A 21286-nucleotide genomic window follows, 5' to 3' on the forward strand; every position below is an offset into this window, starting at 1 on the left:
TATGAAATATTATTAGATTCTAGTAGATCCTAGTGCATATAATGTAAATAACTCAAAAATTTTACGTATTGAAAAGCTGTGTCAGCAATAGGGTTTATAAGAAAAACCGACATTTCAGAAAACCGGTTTTCGAATTTTAATTTTACTAAAAAAACGGTTTTAAAAGTTTTGCTCGAATATTCTGTAATGTATCCGCTAATTTAGTGTAATTTAGAATAGTATTTGACTAAATTTATTTATTGTTCAATTTCATAGATAGCAAACAAAATTATTTTAATTTTAATTAGTAGAACTAAAAAATAGTTTATCTTGATTAAATAACTTTGAAAATAATTATTCGTTATTCATGCCTCATTTTCACATATAAGAATGAAAATATTTTCATGATAGTGAAAGGAAAGTTTTCGAATAAATAAAAATAGTACATTTTAAATAAAACTAGTTAAATTAGTATTTAGCCTTGAGGCAAGTTACATGAACTTCCCGATATGTGTAAATAATCGACTTAATCAATAAAAAATAAATTAATTTATAAGTGATTATAAGTATTCCGAGTGGATTTATTACACATCATTGCAAACGAACGAACGAACACGTTTACTCGGAGTATTTTCTAAAAGCAAATTTTCAAAAATCAATAATTTTAATTAATCAATAATTATAATTGAACCAGTTTCCGTAGGACTTTAATGGTTTACTATGTTCAAGACCAAGTACACTACCGTTATACCAACTAAATCATCTAATTTTATTTTAGTATGATCTAGAAGACTATGGTATCTACGGCCAAAAAAATATCATAAAAATCGTCGAATTTTTTTTTTTTTAACTTTATTACAAAAAAACGGCCCGGCCGATCTCTACCAAAAACTAATCAGCACGATTCCCAACCAATATCTTTCGAACGGTTTTTGAATTTTCAAAATCGATTCAGAATTGCGGGCTAAAACGTAGACAAAAAAAATTTCACTTTTCTGCGATTTATAAAGAAACGGCCTGGCCGATAGTCGCACCAGCCGTTAAAGTGCAGATATTAAAAAAAATGTAATGGTATATATTTATTTCCTTACCTTCAATTTATGTTTCGCATTAATGCTGGCGGTAGACGTCGACCTACTCGAATGTAAAGATTCCGACAACATTTTCTCCAACTTACTAATTTCTGCATCCAGCGCTGCCATTTCCCTCCTGTAAACCCTGTTTTGCACCTCAACTCTGTACTGTAATTCTCTCTTATCATCTGTAACAAATCTCCTCGTATTGCATTCAATTTTCAACCCCATGCTATGAACCACAGGATCGGCTTGTTCTTCTTGGTTCATGATCGAGTTTAATTTTGGTACGAAAAGTAAACATAAAGTGGCCGTCGTTGAGAACAATATCAGTGTTGATATTGTGACGAAAGCTAAAGTGACACGTTCGGAGATGAGGTTGGCTAGAACTACAACTATACAGCTAGTTATTACGACACTGTAGACTGATATTCCTATGTATTGAGAGTCGTTCAGAGCCGGGATTTTCACGTGCCGCGTCTCCCAAGCCATGTAAACGCCCACGAGGAGGAGGAGGCCCTTGTAAGCGTACAGGGCGCCGAGCCAACTGTGCGTGTGCAGAGATCGACAGACCTCCACCTGCGGAAAAAAAATATTTTCATATATACATATTTTTATATACAACTTGCAATATATTAAATTTCAAGTATGGGATTGATTTTCTTGATCATGATCATAAAACATATGTCGCTTCAAGTTTAATGCCTTAAAAATGTATCAGTCAACTACATCGAAGCCTTACCAGAAAAGCCTAGCCATGATTTAGAAAAATTAGAGATAATCCTTATTTGTTTTATTTTATGATGAAACTAATATGAATCTAAGTTAAAAGAATTAATTATATATAATGTGTTTAAACCAGAACAATCACACGAAAAAAATGTGAAGAGATGAGATATTTTTATAATCTTTTATATAAAAATAAGTCGGGTTTTTCTTCCTGACGAAATAACTCCAGAACGCAGGAACCGATTTCGACGATTTTGCATTCGTTAGAAAGGTCTCGGACTCCGTGAGGTTTATAGCAAAGGAAATTGAAGAAAAAAATCCAGAAAAGCGGAAAAATCGTTTTTCACACGCAGCGTCATCTCTGATACTTAGCATGTACTACAAACTAATATTTTTTGTTTGACTGCTACTCTTTTGTTTGACAGCTCCTCATTGTTCTCTGCCCAGTTAATTTCATGTGAAAAACCGGCATTGTGTTCACTGTGATATTGTGCAAAAATGTAAAAAAATAAGTTATTCGTTTCCTAACATATCAATTGGAAACCATTAAATCAATCACGTGCATAGTGCAAATTTTTATACAATTTCAACAGCAGACAATTTTTTTCTTCATCTTTTAATCACCAAACGAAATGTTACATAAAATGAAACCATCTGGTGGTGAAACGGAGTTCGCCCGGTTTGCTAGTTATCTATAAAAATGTGTTGAAAGTTTAAAAGTTTTTGGAGATATTTACAACTGCATGTGCAAAATTACATTAATAAAATAGTTAGATCATTATCGGCCCAACAAACAAATGCCGGATTCACAAATTAATTCAAATTAAGTAAAGACTCATTTGAGTGCTCTCCTCCACGGAAATCTTCAGTAAAAGGCGGAAGATTTATTCGCTCTTAAGAGAAACCAGAATGACGAGCAGGGTGTCAAAGTGCAGCCTAACAATTTAGTTTCTGTATTTTAGAGCCGGCCAAATAATAATTGTTATAAGCATATTGAAAATGAAAATATAAATGTTAATGACAATTTTAATAAACAATACATATGAGTATTTTCTTGCCATGCACATATTAAGATCAATTAAAAGATTATTGATTCTTACACTAAGTTTTTTTATTTTATGACTATTATATAGAATTTTATTTCAGATCAATATTAATATCAAAATAATTTTATATATTGATAAAATCTGAGAACTAGGGGTGATTTGCCATTTGGAGTTGTATGGAAAGAAATAAATTGATAGAGCAATTATGAAAATTATACGCTATACCATACTAATAACTAATTTAATACTGGTTGGGAGAATCAATACAATTCTTAATAACAATTTGAATAAATAATACTTTTGAGTAATTTCTTGTCATGCACATACTGTTAATATCTCTTATTATAGAATCAAATCAATATTTTTATTAAAATTAGAATTTTACCCACCTGAGGCTGATACACGACACTTCGATCCTCCGCGCTTATTTCCAGTGTCAGATTCCTAAGATGCCTTTCCATGGGGTCCACGGTGACCCATAAAGTGACAACAAGACCGTCGACAAGAAGTAAAGCCCCTATGAGGGATATGAGTTGTTTATCCTGCAGCAGGCGATCTCTGCAGACGCCTCCACGTGCCCTCGTAAAAATTCTATGCACACGGTATGTCTTTGTGAACATGGAGCCGAATGCCAAGGAAAAGCCGGCCGAGAGGAGGTAGACACGAGCCTCAAAAATAACAAAATCCCTCAAGTTTAAACATTTATTTAATTCTATTTACTAAATGCAGAATGAATGACTGGAAAACTGCTGACACTAAATATAGGGGAGAACTATAATTTTGTAAAAATATAAAAGTCTTTGAACTAAATAATTTATTCGTTTTTTTGTAAAGGATATATTCTGATCTAGAGGCATAAATTTAATGCAGTGTTTGAAAACTATAAAAATAACGTAAACAATATTTTTACTATCTTTTGTTACAAGTTCAATTATAATGTTTTAAGAACATACAAAAATATAATTAAAAATTATCACAAAATTTTAATTGTAGGAAGTGAAAAAAAAAGTTTTAAATAAATTGGCACCTGATTATACCCAAGATTTTAGCCTTCGAAATTATCTGAAGAAAACAGTATTATTAATCCAGAATAATGTCGCAAATGTATGATCCACAAACAAGTTAAAAATGTTTTTTTTTACAAAATAATTAGTATCTGTAAGAAAAATATTTTTTGAAAAATTTTTTTTCGGATATTCTCGAATTTTATAAAAATAGTAAAAATTAAAATTTGGGATGAGCGTTATTTATACTGAAGAGAAGTATATAAAGAAGACTATGTAAAAGTTTCAAGTAAATCGGTACAGTCGAAGTTGATAAATCGTGGGTATCGTATCGAAAAAGACAGTTTCAAGTTTTACAGGAGCGCATTCTCATGGTCGAATAGCTATATCTCCAAAAAGGATTCAAATTATGAAAATCTTCTTGTACACATTATTCCTGAACAGTCAAACTTCAAAAATTTACTAAAATTAGTGGGGCGCATGGCATCGTGCTTTAAGGCAAATTTCTGGAACTTCCCGTACCAATTTTTTTTATTTTTAAAAAAGATTAACATTTTTGAAAAAAATTTACTCTGAAAAAATTAGTTTTTTGAGAAACTATACATTTTTGACAAAAATTTACTTTTTTTTGAAAAAAAAAAGACTTTTTGAAGAAAAAAATTATTTTGAAATATTTTGGAAATTCTGAACTTTTTTCAAAGAAATATCGAAGCGCGTAAGCACGGATAAACATTGGTACGGAACCCGTAGGAATGTAAACTTATACTTATTGTTAAAATCTCTATAAAATATCTAATAATTTGATGTGCATATGTCTAATGATCATTTTTGACCGCCGAATCGCATTTTTTTTACTTTTTTTTACTAGATCTCCGAAAACAGTCTTGTCTTCATGAAAATTTGATTAGTTCTTCATCTTATTAATACAAGTAAAATGTTTTCTGTATTCTTAAAATCGGACGCTCCGTCCTCTTAAAAACCGTGTTACCGTTTTTGACACTTTTTGCATCGTATCTTCGGAACGGCTAGACCTGCCCCCGTCAAAAACTAATTAGCACGCTTCCTTATCAGTACGAATCGAATGTTTATTTAAATCGGTTGTTCGGTGTTCCCAAAATCGTCGACAAAAATTTGTATCCGCACTTTTGCATATACACACACATATCCATTTTTGTAAGGTATGCCAAAATCTTCAGAAACCTCTGAAACGTAAAGATATATAAAAAATTTCATTTTCGATTTTTTTGCGATTACTATAACTTGCCCTACGGTAAGTTAATAAAACGATTTTTTACCAAATTGTAGACCAAAATATGCCCAAAACATAAATGACACGTTATTATTAGATTTTTTACTAAAGTACTGTCAGTTTGGTAAATATTTTTGAATGACTACTCACTATATAATTAATTTACTAGTTCAACGTCAATATCATGAATATTAACATTACTAATATAATAATTTTTATTGCTTAACTTTAATTATGTTATTCTTAGAACAAAAATTATCGGAAAAATTTATAAATCTATCAAAAAGTTACTGTTATTGTATAGGAAATTTTAAATACACTAGTAAAACTTTAATTTAAAAAAAACACTACAAATTTAATATTTTTTTTTATTATTATTTAACAAGCAAACAAATAATGTTTCTCAAATAACACGTAGGGATGAAATTTTATGAGTTAAGAAAAATATTGTGATTCATTAATTTTATCAGCAAAATTATTTTATGCTGAAGTTTTCTTAACAAATCTGTAAAATTTGTGTTACATTTTTCGTTTTTATCTTATCATTCAAACAAAATCGATGAAGTAATTATTAGATTTTGTGCTGGATTGCACCCAAATATTAAAATCACTCATTGTCACCGGAGTCCTATGATACGCCAGATGAAAATGTCTTTATCATTTCAATTGTATTACCCAAATCCAAATCCGTAGCTTCGTATTAAACTAACGTTAACTATTTGGTTAATATTCCGAATAATTCAGTCCCTTCGATCTACTCTCTCGATAATTCCAAACAGGAATTTCAGAACTATGTTTTATTATATTATGTAGATTTACTCACAACGATTTCTCCATGTTATGTAGGTCGAATGAAAAAGTTTTTGAATAATATTGAATAAAAATTTATGAAAAGTTAGACAGTTTATATCAAAACTATTTTGAACTTTAATGCTAAGCAAAATATTGTTAGCTATTGTTTCATAACAGCTCAATCAATTTATTAGGATCAAGATAGTAGTTATAAACAATGCTTATAGTTTAGTGAAATCACTATTTCAAAACGTGTTTTTGACAATTTTACAAGTTTAAAACAATTTCATAAATTACTTAATTTATAGGAAATGATAAAAATTACTTTTCCTTAGCGCTGAAAGAGTTAAATTGGCACTCGAAACGTATGGATTTATAGATGTATATATATATATAGATGTATATATAAATCTTAAATAATGATTTGATCAAAATAATAAATTGCATAGAGTAATAAAATAAAAATGATCAAAATTAGTAGCAACCAAAATCGAATTTATTTTCATTATATAATATAAAGAATGTTTCACTAAGTTGAACAAAAAAAAGAGTAATAATTAATTAGAGGTTTTTTATCGTTATAAAATCGGTGCAGCCGTTTTTAAGAAAACTTAAAGCATCAAATTTTTATTTTCAAGGTCACTCACACAAACCTTTTTCAATTTCGATCTCAAACGTTTTAGAATGACTTGAACCGCCGAAGAAACAAATAATTAGTACAATGAATTTTCTAGCAAAATCACAAACTTCTTGGGAAGTTAATAAACTTGCACTTCACAATTTGTTTTACTTTAAAATTAAAATTATGAAATTATCAAATTTATTATTAATGTATGATAAAAAAATTAAATAAACTACTTCATACGCACAAAAGGGTAACTAATTTATATTATAAATACAACCATTGATCATGTCACCGTTATTTCATTATAAGTCCAGAATTCAAAAATTATTTAAACTACAAAAAGCATTCGAAAAATCATTTTGAATGAAATATATTTTCAATTGTGTATATCGTATCTGAATAGATTTTGCACCGGCTGTCATCTGCAGAAACCAAATACCAAAAGGCTATTGTGCCTTGTTTTAATTGATGTCATGACATGTGTTTAGTCGATGAAAGGATATTCTAAATGAAAAACCGAACAAATTATCATGTTATTTAAAAACACTTCAACTCTTTTTGAAAGTATTTAATTTTTGCTCGTTAATATTGAAAACATAACAGTTGATAAACAAAATCATACGGTTACCAATTCTCGCAGAAATTATTAAAAATTTATAGAAATTCAAAATGTACGAGTATATTTAACATTTATTAACGTAAATTTATTAATCAATTAATTTTCCATACTACATCTGAAAAATACTGAGTTTTAAGAGTGAAAACTGATTTTTTCACCTGGCGAAATTCACAATGTAATTTAGCAAGTAACATTTTGCTATATCATCAACATAAGTTATGTAAATATAATAATATAGTTATTTTGTTATATGTATTTTTGCTAATTCTGGACGACTTATATTCATAATGTTATTCATTTATTTATGTAAGCATGATTTTAACAAATCGATCCCGATTTTTATTATTATTCATATAATAATTAACTTCCCGTAGACTCTACGGCGTAGAGTAAGTTATCGTAATCGGCCAAAAGCCGAAAATGAAAATTTTTATATAGCTTCACGTTTTGAGGGTTTATGAACATTTTGGCATACTTTAGAAAAAAGGAAACAATTTTGCGTCCACGTTTTCGGGCGCAACCGATTTGAATAGATCACAAAAAGTCAATGCCTATTGATAAGGAGATGTGCTGATTAGTTTTTGGCAAAGGCTGGTCTAGTCGTTTTGGAGATACGGAGCAAAGAGTGCAGAAAATAAAAATCGAGTTTTTGAGAGTATGGAGCATTGGTTTTTAATGATCCAAAAAACATAAAATTTGTAATGATGGGGAGAAGTGGTGATTAGTTTCTGACAAAGGCAGGTCTAGCCCTTTTGGAGATACGGAGCTAAATTTGCAAAAATGCCAGTTTTTGAGAGAACTAAATATCCGATTTTAATGATTCAGAAAACTTGCTTTTGGGAGAAGACATTTTTTTATTACATTTTTTTTTAAATTTTCAAGAAGTTTTTTTTTCTGAATATCGATAATTCGAATTTTAATTTTATTTCGAGCTAAAGTTCTAAAGCTCGCTTATATACTTCAAATAAATAATTTGAACTTTGCAATGCTGTTTATAGAATTTTATAAATAGACAATGTCTTTGATTTTAAATCTGATTGAGTAAGTTTTGGTTATTTACTTTTTTGTAAACATATACAAACGTCGTCTTCCAATTTATAAACTTTTATATTTTGTATATAAAATAAAAATAATCAAAGTTACAGTATTTATAATAATCTATATGAAAACATTTAATATTCCTCAAATGTTTTACTGCGGTATGAGAAGTTCCAGCAATTTGCCTGAAGACACAATGCCATACACCACTATTAAATATTAGTTTTTCGCAAAGACAGGCCCAGCCATTTCGAAGATACGGAGCTAAATGTACAAAAAATGGAAGTTTTTGAGAGAACTAAGCGTCCGAATTAATTGATTCAAAGAACTTTCTGCTTGTCTTAACAAAATAATTGATTTTGTAAAAAAAAGTTGTTTGAACTTTTTTTTTACTTTTTTTTTTTTTTTTTTTTAATTTTTTGTATATCAAAAATAATTCAGATTTTATATTTAATTCTGACTATAGTTCTAATATACTTTAAACAAATAATTCCAACTTTGCGATTCAGTTTATATAATTCTTATAAATATGAGACAATGTTGCAATATTTATAATAATCTATTTGAAAACATTCAGTATTCCTCGAACATTTTGTTACGGTACGAGAAGTTCCAGCAATTTGCCTTAAAGCACGATGCCATACACCACTAGTTTATTCATAAAATTGCCTTAATAATCAAGAAGAATGTCCCGATTCAACTATAGTTGCAATATCTTCAACCCCCATATATTGTTTTAATTCGCAAACATATTCCGATCGAATCCCTTGTTATGTAAATATTGCACCGGCCGCTCTGAAATGACCCTAAGCACTCGTGAATACATCAACGAGGCCACTCTGCTCCCGATACATACTCCCAGGGGGTCCCCGACTATGGGGCTTGAATTGTAAACAAAGGTCTATTATTCATAAGGAAATGCGGGTGCTCGTTGCAGCGGAAAAATTCGGATTGTGGAGGTCCGAAAGTAGAATAGAATATTATGAATATGATGATTAGTACACACCTAGATCTGCGAATGTTACTGAAAGTATTGGCGATTGTGAGTTAAAATTTCTGTCCAAACCATCTATTTGCTCCGAAGGGAACCAGAGTGATGAGCAGGTAGTCGAAGTGTTACAAATTAGGTTCTGTATTTTAGAGTCAGCCAGTGTATGGTCGCCACGAAGTAAACTGCAGAGATCTTTATATTACTCTATATTACTTACTGTTTAAAATTACTTTGATAAAATAGTTTAGGTTGCAAATTGAATCGGCTGCGTTTGATTACTATTTTTTTTTAAACTAGGCAATTTTAAAATTTATATGCACTTTCATATCAAATCAATTATGATTTACTTGACTAAATTAAATTTGGGTTTATAATCAAATAAAGCTAAAAAAAAACTAGTGGTGGGCATGGCATCGTGTCTTAAGGCAAATTGTCGGAACTTTCCGTGCCGTAACAAAATGTTCGAGGAAGATTAAACGTTTTCAAATAGATTATTATAAATACTGTAACTGTTCGAGCCTCACAAATTTTATTAATCCATCTCCCTCTACCTATATATTAAACTCCCTATATCCTATAATAAAATAATTTCCTACCCTACTCTAGGTACTAGGATAGTTTTTAAGAAATTCATCCTTATTCTGTACGCATAACTTGAACCGTGAATATCATACAAATAAATACTATTAATAACTAAACCAACTTATTTAACTTACTTATTTTTAAAGATCTGATATAGCCATTCTAATAATAAATTATATCTAGTTCTTCGTGGTAGTAAAGTGTCCGTGTGTAGTGATTTTTAATTGACTTTTTTTAATAAACATTGCGCCGGCAACACTGTCTAATATTTATTTATGAGAATTATATAAACTGAATTGCAAAGTTAAAATTATTTATTAAAGTATATAAGTAAGCGTTAGAACATCAGCCAGAATTAAAATTAAAATTTGAATTATTTTTGACATACAAAAAATTAAAAAAAAATTGAAATAAATTTTTTTTGAAAGCATTTATTTTGTCAAAACAAGCAGAAACTTTTGCTTAATTGAATTATTATTTTGCTCAATTAATTAAGCTGAATGCTTAATTCACTCAAAAACTGCTATTTTTTGCACAATTAGCTTGATATCTCTAAAACGGCTGGACTTGCCTTCACCAAAAACTAAACACTACTTCTCCCAATCATTACTAATTGAAAGTTTTTTAGATCATTCAAATCGGATGCTCCGTTCTCCCAAAAACTCAATTTCTTTTCTGCACTCTTTGCTCCGTATCTCTGTAACGGCTGGACCTGCCTTTGCCAAAAACTAATCAGCACATCTTCCTATCAATAAGAATCGAATGTTTATTGAACCATTCAAATCGGTTGATCCATGCGCCCGAAACGTGAACGGAAAAAGGCGAACACACAAAACACACACACACACATCCATTTTTTCTGAGGTATGCCGAAATGTTCAGAAACCTTCAAAACGTGGAGAAATGCACAAATTTTCATTTTCGATTTTCGATTTTCGGCCGATTACTATAACTACCCTACGGGAGGTTAATAAATATTTTTTGAATTTCTATCAAAAATCGTTATTAAGAGGAATAAAATTGTTAAGATACATACATAAATAAATATTAAATATATCCGTGTGAGATAAAACCACTACTATATACAAAAACTATTATCACAAACGCAATTTTGACAATTCTATACACAACCTAAATAAAGAAAATTATTATTTATTCGTTGCATTATATAAAACACTCAAAATAATGAAAAAATTAAATCTAAAACAACATATACCAAAGTGTTATATATAAGCTCGATTAATAGTTCAGAAAGATACAGATATTTTTCTCAAGAATATTTAATCTACTAATGCATTCTAAGATGCAATAAATATACCGTCCACAATGCAAAATTGCAAAAAAAAACTAACAACAAGCATATAATTAATAAATTAATTATTATTTTATAATAAACGAGTGTGTTAAACTCTACGTAATGTAAGGACATTACTTACACATAGAACATCTAACTTTTTAAATCATTTATTGAAGTATGCGATTTTTCAAAACAGTTTGCGCTGTTTTACAAAAAAACAGGGACCTTTGTCAAATTTTTAATAATAATTATATATTGGTGAGTATTATAATTAGACGTATTTTTAAATTTGCAAAAACAATTTATAAAATTTACCTTTAATTACATATTCTTTTTAAATTTCTTATAAATATTTTAATTACGTAGAGATAAAAAATCGCGTTCAGGTCCTTAATTTATAACTGCAAATTTTTCACATAATCTGAAATTGCGCTGCATTTAAATGAGTATCTCGAACACTTTATTTTTGAAAAGACTTATAACATAATACATTTTGTTATCAGTTTAGCTTAATTGCCCATGGGCTAATAAGATAACTAAGTTCTGCTAATGAATACGAAGTACTAATTCCGGAGCTCAACTAAATGCACGCGTACAATTGTAACCTTGTTTCTCTGTGGTGAAGGCAACTTTGAAAATTTAATAAAAATTAGGAAAATGAATGAGTAGTAGTGTTAATCAAAGTGTAATTAATTTTTCTGGTGTATTTTTTTTATCAAGTATGTACATATTATTAAAATTTTACTGGCGTCAGTAGATGTTTTGCAAACCAGTACTAGAATACATTATTTTCACATACATAGCTAATAGGTCTAACATAATTATCAATCTTGTTCCTTACTTTAATATATTAAAACTAAATATTTGAAATATTTTAAAACCCTTAGTAAAAGTGATATTTTGTAAATGCAAGTTTCATATGTGTAATTTTTATAATTAAACCTCTTTTCATGGGCCTATAATATTTTAGGATTATTGTTAAGATCATGAACCTTATCACCATGCAAAGCATCATTAAAATTATGAAGAAATCGTCCGTCCAATGTTTACCAAAATCTAATAAGCACGAATCCCAACTGATATCTCGAAGTGTTTTTAAAAATAGTTCAATATATTCAACAAAAATGTTGACAAACGACTTCACACGTATCTGATATTTCTAAAGAAACGGCTGCGACGATCGTTTCGTAAAACAAATAGGAGCAAGTCTCACAAATTCGACATTTTTTTAATTTTTTGGAGACAACGTCGACGAAAGGTGAAATTTTGGTATAAAACAATTCTGAATTACTTGAAACGTCAACATAGAATTAAAAACTCGGCTTTTCTAGTTTCTCATAAGAAAAGTTATTTATTATTTGCTACATAAGATATAAATAATCATTACCCTCTAGACTTTAGATGTCTAAAATGATCAGAAAATTTGCAGTAAAATCCCCCTTCAGGAGAGATTACATTTTGTATGACCTAATATATAGAATTAATTTATAGGATTTGTCGCATTTTATAAATTTCATTTGAAACCCATCATTCCCCTTTTATGAGATTCTCTTAATTCTTTTCTCGAATCGATTCAATGTTTTATATTTGAGATGTAATATCGAACATCGTCAGATGTGTTTGTGAGAGCAGCTAAGTACTTCAATAAAAGCACCACGTTGAATAAAATAGAGCGATTGTTTGAGTTTCTTCCGTAGAGCTCTCTGAATTAAACATGCAACTGTGACATAGTATTTGCATTCGCCCTTTAGAAGCACTACCCCAAAGGTGTCATCCCCCTGACGCTGTGAAAACGCGTTAAAAAGTTTTATCGAAGAAAAAAATTATTTACGAGAAAATGTAGAAAAATCTATATAATGTATGGACATTAGAAAGGGAATAATTGTTGGCTTACGATTTTAGATTATAGTTTAAAAATTTGTATTTTAACGTGACTACTTTGTACAAAAAAATATTTTATGATAATTATAAAATAATCCAACTAGTGGTGCATGACATCGTACTCTGGAGCATATTGCTGGAACTTTCCCAAATTGTAGTTTGAATTTTTTATAAGATTGAGAGAAATCTTTAACTTAAATATACATTGGAATATTAAAGCCGGTCGTGTACCAAATAATATCAATAATTATTTTAATGCATATTTTCACTTACAAATATATCTCACTGTATATTTCAATCATTAATATTTTATTTTTGATCTTTAGTTCGTTTTGAACCTCTGGTATATATATTTTTAAAATTAGTTATAATTTGTAATTTAATTTTTTATGCCATTAGATATCAAGATATAAGTAGTAAAGTTATTTCAAAGTAGTTTCGTAGCAGCCAAGCTATCATTAGTTTTCATCACTGATTTACTTATTTTACAACCGTTCTAAAAAATTAATATAAATTAATTAGCAAACTCATCTTATCCCTTATGACTCATTTGTATCGAACACTTAGTATTAATTTAATATAAAAATTAGTTTACTTTTATGCAAATATGTGCTATAAATTTTGTCACACTAAATTATCTTAATGGCTAATATAAATTTCCATCAATCTAGTAAAGACAAAAAAATATGTACAATTTTGTAAAGAGATTTAGAAAGATATTATTATTCATGATTAATACCGTTCTAATTATTTGTATTTTTTACGTTTATTATTTTTTTATAACTAACTATAAACAAATAAACAAACTCAATTCATTACTACTAATTCAAAATTAAGTTTCTATAATTATTTCGCAACCAACTTTAAATTTCAATGAAAAGTCCAATTAGAATAATTATAATAGCAAAGCTAAGACATGTTTTGTGGAGTTTACGAGGAAAATGGTTTTTGCTTTGGAGATAAAGGAGGTAGTGGTTTTACATGTTCCAATTATACGCTAAATATTATGGTAGAAAATTTAAATGCACTTCGGAAACCATTGAAAAACTATAATAACGCCCACAAATAAGCCAATTAAATAAAACACAAAAAATAAAATGAAGTATTTGGCAATAAACTTGGAAACATAAGGGTTATTGAACAGTTGATTGATAAGATACATTTTTTACTAATATTATTGTAATTTTTTTCTGAATGCAAATAATTACCCAACAAATATAAATAAGAGCAAAAATTGATGCTAATTTGTAAGGCATACAGACGCAATGATGATGAAAAAAAATTTTTGTTATATTTTTTGAAATTCTTACACACATATCTATATATATACATAGATATAATATATATATAATATAAATATAATATAGATATATACATATATATAATTTTATTTTTACGAAATATTTATTAATATATTTTTGAAATTCTACGTGGTTTGAGATATCCCTTTCTTCAGGATTTGTTAAAAACAAAATACTTTTTATTTTATCTAAACATTTTTTTAATTATTTTTATTTTTTAATTAAAAGTATAAAAAGCTATAAAAATTTGGGTACGAAATAAAAATATCACTAAAACCCTTAATTATTATATTAAATTACCCCCCGACTCATGCATATTAATCAAATTCATCTCTCTACATCTTTTTCATAATACTATATGCTGCGTTTGCTCATAATTTGAATATTGTAGCTGCCTTTTCAAAAGGATTAAATCTGTATCTCCATAAAGATTAAGATGTTTTAACTTCTGAGAGAGATACATTTCATTTCGAGAAGAACATATTAAAAGTCATGCCCGAAGATTATATTTACAATTTATTCATATGAGAAAAAATTAATCATATGGCATTTTTATTAACTTTCCATAAGATACAATAAAATACTGTAAAAAAATGCCATTTGCAGTCAAATATGATCATTAGACATATGGACATTATATTATCAGATATTTTACAGAGATTTTAATAATAACAACAAACTTTATTTACATCTGTTCCGTACCAATGCCTCCACGCAGCTAACACTTTAAAATTGCTTTAAAAAATCAAAAACATTCAAAATATTTCTATTTATAAAAATTTCTACTTTTTGTTCTCAAAAATCTAATTTATTCAAAGTTTAAAAAAACAATCTTTTTTAAAAAAATTTGATATTTGGTACGGGATGTTCCAGTAATTTGGTTTAAGGCACGATGCCATGACCATGCACGATTTTGTTTTATTTACAACATACTATTTTTCCATTATAGCTTGTTTTTCATTTTGTATAATTTTCAACCTTTTTTATACATCAAGAATTATATGTTCTATGTCAAATTGGATCGATTTATTAATTCTTTTAAAACCCCGTTCATAGTTCCAAATGAGTCAAACTTTAAGACATTGATTTATGTGTTGTGATAAAAACCGATAAAATCTCTGCAACAATATATTTTATTAGACTTTTCCGTCAGATTGTTTCCAATTTGTGTTCAATTTTCCTGTTTTCCGACAAAAGGTCACGGCAACAGCAAACTTGAGTTGAATTTAATATTTTTACAATGATAGTTCGTTAATACACTATGTCATATATGGAGCAACGCAATATGAGATAAAAGTCGGGGAACCTAATTTAATGTGAAATGTAAAACGTGAAATGTGGAATATGTCGCATAGAATGCAGAATTCTGACGTTTTTCATTTTTATTATCTTCTTTTGAGTGCGGAAAGAACATAATATGGAGAGTTATTTAAAAAAACTTTCCCCAGGGCAGAACGACTTTATTGCTTTTAATAGTAAAGACTGGTAATTTCATAATCATCGCCTTGAATAGTATCGTAAAAAGTTTGAAAATTATTATTTTTATCTGAAAAATTTCATATCGAACGTTTACTTAGAGATCTATATAATAAAGAAAAATAATGATAAAATTATACGATATGCAGTGAGTGCTCCTATTGTTGTTCTGGTGAAGTAACATTTTGCCTTAAGGCGAGTTGCATAAACTTCCCGATACGTACAAATAATCAATTTAATCAATAAGAACTGGGATTTAGGTAAAAATAGTTCAACTGCTAATTCCAAAAATACAATTATTGCTTTTACTGCAAATAATCAATGCGATTTCCAATTCTTACTTCAAATATTTGTGATTGTTAAATCAAATTAATTTATTTAAAATAATTTATTTTATTCGTCTCGTATTCTAAAAACATATTTTATCTAACTATGGACGTAGTCTGTAATCAGTATGTACCTATCAAAAACCACAGAAGGTGCATATGCTTTGGCATAGATTTTGCTTAAAATCCTTGAAACGAAACTCTCAACTTTGATGATTTTATAATTTAGCCGCTTACCGTAGGCCTATAATATTTTAGAATGTAATTTCAAGTTACGACAACTATCGTCATACTAAGTTTCATAAAAATCATCAAAAACATGTTTTTTAGCATTTAATTACGAAGAAACGGCCCAGCCAATCTTCACTTGCCAATGCCTTTCGGATAGTCTTTGTATTTTTAAATTTCAAAATTGTGTGCTAAACCTTAAACCACAAACAAAGCTAATTTTGCACTATACTAATTACAAAGAAATCCCAGTTATATCGAATGGTTTTCAAATTTGTGAGATTAGTCCAGCTGTTTTTGGAGAAACGTCGATGGAAGGTCGAATGATGAGTCACATAAATAAGTGCATATATACTTCTTCCAAATTTAGTTTAGTTTTTTCAATGTCGAGAAAATTAATTTAATAAATCGTATTTTCTGGCAAAATACCTTAACTTCTCCTTCGGGAAGTTAATGATCTAAGATCTAAACTGCCTTGATTCCGTTTTCAAGATTATTGATGCCAATGATTCCAATATATTTGAAAAAAAAAATTATGAACATGATTTGAATAATATAAAAATAAATTTAGAAGTAGTGTAGGACATTTTGAACAAATTTCTAATATTTTTACTAGTTTGTAAAATCAGTTATTTCAAATTTTGAAATCGTTGTTAAACAGACTTTGTCACCTGTTAAATAAGCATTAATGTTCTCTTTAAGTTTTCCCTTTTTCTTTCTAAAAACTAGATATCTCATTCGTCATATAGGATCCCATTATTTTTATTATTTCCTTTTCATTATGATGACGTTGCAAGAAACTTGATCCAGGAAAAATGACACATCAGCAAAACAGACATATAAATGATTGGGAAATATAAGAAAACCACCTATTTCCTTTACCACATTAAAGTGTATTCTCACATCGCCAAGATACCCATATATATGTGTATATATATATATATATATATATATATATATAATAAGATAAGATAATTATATATATATATATATTTATATTAATCTCAATTGCCCGTTGCAGATAATGAAATTTTTTTTAAGAGTATCAAAAAATTAATAAAACAATTATAAATTTTTGGAAAAAATACTAATAGCATTTGTTTGAAAACTTAGACTTAATTCGATATATATATATATATATATATATATAAATGTATATATATATATATATATATCGTTTTCCTAAGGGGCAACAACTACTTTTCCGTGTTCTTCATGAATAATATAGAGTCCCAATCTAGTAGTATATTTACTTTTCAACCCCCTGATAAATATTTTATTGATACACTATCTATTTGTAAGACATCTTTACAGTCAAATCCATAAAATTAATAGCATTTGTGTCAGCAGAATAAATATAAAAATGTTGGAAACTAATAGTTTTTTTTATTAAACAGCTTAAAGTATATTGGCGTTAATTGTGCACGAAATGAATAGAAGATAAATAAAATATGATAATTGTTATCATTACCTAAAAATGAATAATGTGCAATATTATGTAATGACTTTTGTGACGTTGTAAAAATCAAAATGAAGCAATAATACTAAATAAAAATATCTATGAATATTTAGAACATAATGATTTACTAGACGCTTTGGTATAGTACAGATATGGTTGCTAAATTTTATTATTGTAGATTGTCTATAAAAATGTGGGTTATTGTATATATTACTCAACACTTATTGCCCATTTAATTTTTATAATTATTATAAAAAAATTATATCCTTACCGTGCAAACAGCTGGAAAAACTTTTGAGGTCGGCAGAGTTGCATGATCTAGGCCTAAAAGAACGACTGCTCCATACACTAAAATGCAGCCAACTGCTGTCATATTGCTTAGACGAGGACTAGATAGTTTGATTGATCTGAAAATATTATAAAAATATTATAAATAATAATAAATAAATAGGCCCACAATAATATCATTTATAAGCAACAATGTATCTTGATAGATACAGAATTCTAATTTAGAAAGACGATTGAATAATTCACAACAATTGAAAAGGTATGTCAAAATATAGTTTCATATTTTGTGGCAAAAATCATTATCAAGGTGCTTCATAATTATGTACTTTGGTAGGTACATAATTCTAATTTAGAAAGACGATTGAATAATTCATACAAATTGAAGGTATGCCAAAATATAGTTTCATATTTTGTGACAAAAACCATTATTAAGGTGCTTCATAATTATGTATTTTACAATTATGTACTTTATCACTACTAATCAGAGCAATATTCTCTGTACTAATATCTGAAGATACATTTACTAAATATCTAAATATAATGACGCATAGAACCTAACCTCCAAAAGGCACAAACGTCAGACTTCACCCTTGTGTTATCAAAGTGACATCAACAGAAAGTTGCATTTATGATAAAATTGTCATTTGATATTGGAACCATTTGGAGTTTAGGTTTTATGTGTTAAAAGCTCTTCTGTTAAAAGAACACCAAAGACCAAGCATTTTCACAGTTTGTGATTTGCATAACTATTTAACATAAAAGGCGCATAACGAAATATTTTTATTTTATGCGAAAATTAGACCCTCAATGCATAATAATAATACTATTTAACGCAGATTAAAATTCTTTAGTATTAGCACAAATATCCAAAACCTATAATATAAAATTTAATCCATTTGTATTTCTGGATAAAATTTTAATCATTATGTGCTTAATTTTAATTTATTTAAACACATAATGATTAATTACATAATGATGCATTTACATAATGATTAATTACATTATTGTCAATTAAACAAAAGTGAAATACGAGTATATTCATAATTAATGCACATGTAACGTATACGTTTATATAGCAGAAATGCATTAGTTAGAAGTGAATTCATATAATGTAGAAGTGAGAATTAATTGTAGTAAAAATTGTATTTGTATTGTAATTATAATAATATATCGTAGTTTTTATAGCAACAAAGTTCCTAAAACTTACATGAATGTAAAATGCACATGTACAACACAATGTGTAATAAACTAATAGAAAGTTTGGAATACATAAGGTGTGACTTCGGCAATGATTCATTTGGAATAAACTTCCTTTTTAATCTGACCCTGTGGTTCTGGCAGAGATCTTTGGGAAGTGAGTTTGGGTGATTTTTGAGATGGCTTTTGTTTTTGCTTATTTAAAAACACGACATTATGATAATCCTCTACATAACTAGGGAATGATTCGAACAGCTTTAATTAACACTTAAATTGGAATAATGCAAATCATGGGTATTTTATGGTTAACGGTTAAGCTCACGGACTCGTTTACACGGAGACTCTGGACAACCTGACATCGTGTAGAAGCGATGTTTATTTTTACTTATAGATCAAAAATGTTTCTAATTGATAATAGCCCATTTCGGGCATCGTTGTATGAAATGGCAATAAAAAATCGCACAAAATTCTTCTTTTTCAAATTGGAGATTAACTCAGCTTACGGACCTCTAGGGCAGTATACCACTCATTATTATGTAGTGCAAATATATAGTGTTAGTAAATAATTAATTAGTAAAAAATATTTTATCGACTATTTTATAAAAATAATTGACGCACTTCATTCTCTATAGTGTGTACAATAAACAGTACCATTCAGTAGTCAAAATGTTGTTCAATAACCAGTTTATATTGTGTGTTATGTACATTTTACATAGTTTAAACAACGCAGCTTTATGCGATACGTTTAATATACTCCGTGTTCCTGAATACCTCAATTTATATTAATACATTATTTCGTTGTTTGCCATATATTCATAATATCAACTAGCTCCCACGTGCCATTCGAAATTTTACTCTTACATGTAGGTACGCGCTTTATTTCATTATCCCCATAACGGAACAATGCGTGCGAATGCATTAGCTGAACACAGAGAAGGCGAAATGGAAATAAATTAATCATAAATGTTAAATTCATCAAAAGATCACCTTTGATATAGACACACAGGCACTAATAACAGAGCTCCTTTATGACGAGGCAGGAGGAAAGTGATTCCAAATTGTGGTGCAAGCCAATTTCGAGATTTTAACACCAACGTAATTGACAATTTAGTGGAACTATGATGTATATTTTGAGTCAAGGAGACTAGGTATGTTCATGTTAATTTTCTATGAAAACTAATAGTTACTGATAAAATTATAAATAAATAAATTTTGTGTAAGTGTAAAGAGATACCCTTTTAATTCTGGTCTAGAATTGTAGAAAAATCGATTTTGTTTTTCCAATATTTTCAAAGTATAACAGTTCAAAATTATCTGTATAAGAGAATTTCAAAAAATTTCAATTATTTTCGGAGATATAACTGTTTGACGATGTTAATTCTTTTATGTTTCCTATCTCCTCGAAGATATAAACGCGTTTTTTTCCGAAACTGTCTTTTTCTATAAGATAGCCACGAGTTCTCAACTTCTACTGGAAAGATTCTCTCGGAATTTTCACATAGTCTATGTTAGATTTTTCCGCACCATGAAATATGCCCATTCCCAAACTCCAGTTTATTACTATTTTTAAAATTAAAAAGACTATAAAAAAACGTTAAATTTTTTTCAGACTGTTGCTATTCTGTAAATGTAAATGTAAATATTCTGTAAAATTCGATAGGGTAGTGGTTAAGGTGCGCGACCGCCACGCGGGTGTCCCGGTTCAAATCCGGTATAGACAATAGATAGGTAGAGATAATAAAAAAAATACATAGGGCGTAAGGTAAACCTATATAATATAGGTAAATATATAAATTAGACAGTAATATTTATAAGAAGTAAAAAGTATGTAGGTATATAATAAGTTAATGACGGTATAGGTATCTCACGGTATGATTGATAATAGATATCTACCTTTGATATACAATAATATAGTAGTAAGATAGGTAATAGGTTATCTATCATATTATTAGGTTAAGTCTTATAAAGTATTGAATAAATCTTGAGTACTTTATATCTGTAAGTAATAATGAATACAAATAATACCATAATAAATATAATTAATGTTATTAAGAATATAAATTATGTACTCAATGATTCCCTCATATTTGTACAATTTAATATATA

General features: G+C 28.4%; 1 protein-coding gene and 1 non-coding gene across 2 annotated transcripts in view; both read right to left on the bottom strand.

Moving 5' to 3' along the window:
• The window catches only part of LOC113372006 (gamma-aminobutyric acid type B receptor subunit 2), a 215224-nt gene that overhangs the window by 14271 nt on the left and 179667 nt on the right, over positions 1-21286 (bottom strand). The window contains exons 11-12 of the mRNA XM_026612382.1: positions 3217-3495; positions 1078-1631 (exon numbers count right to left, since the gene is read on the bottom strand). Coding sequence (XP_026468167.1) covers positions 1078-1631; positions 3217-3495 — 833 coding nt within the window. The remainder of the gene's footprint in view (positions 1-1077; positions 1632-3216; positions 3496-21286) is intronic.
• Positions 2567-2694, bottom strand: LOC113364404. The gene has a single exon (XR_003366106.1). It is a non-coding gene; the product is annotated as a U5 spliceosomal RNA (small nuclear RNA).

This window comes from Ctenocephalides felis, unplaced genomic scaffold (genome assembly GCF_003426905.1).
Source record: "Ctenocephalides felis isolate EL2017-DRISC unplaced genomic scaffold, ASM342690v1 CF-g0.4_SCAFFOLD_00845, whole genome shotgun sequence".
NCBI classification, from domain to species: domain Eukaryota; kingdom Metazoa; phylum Arthropoda; class Insecta; order Siphonaptera; family Pulicidae; genus Ctenocephalides; species Ctenocephalides felis.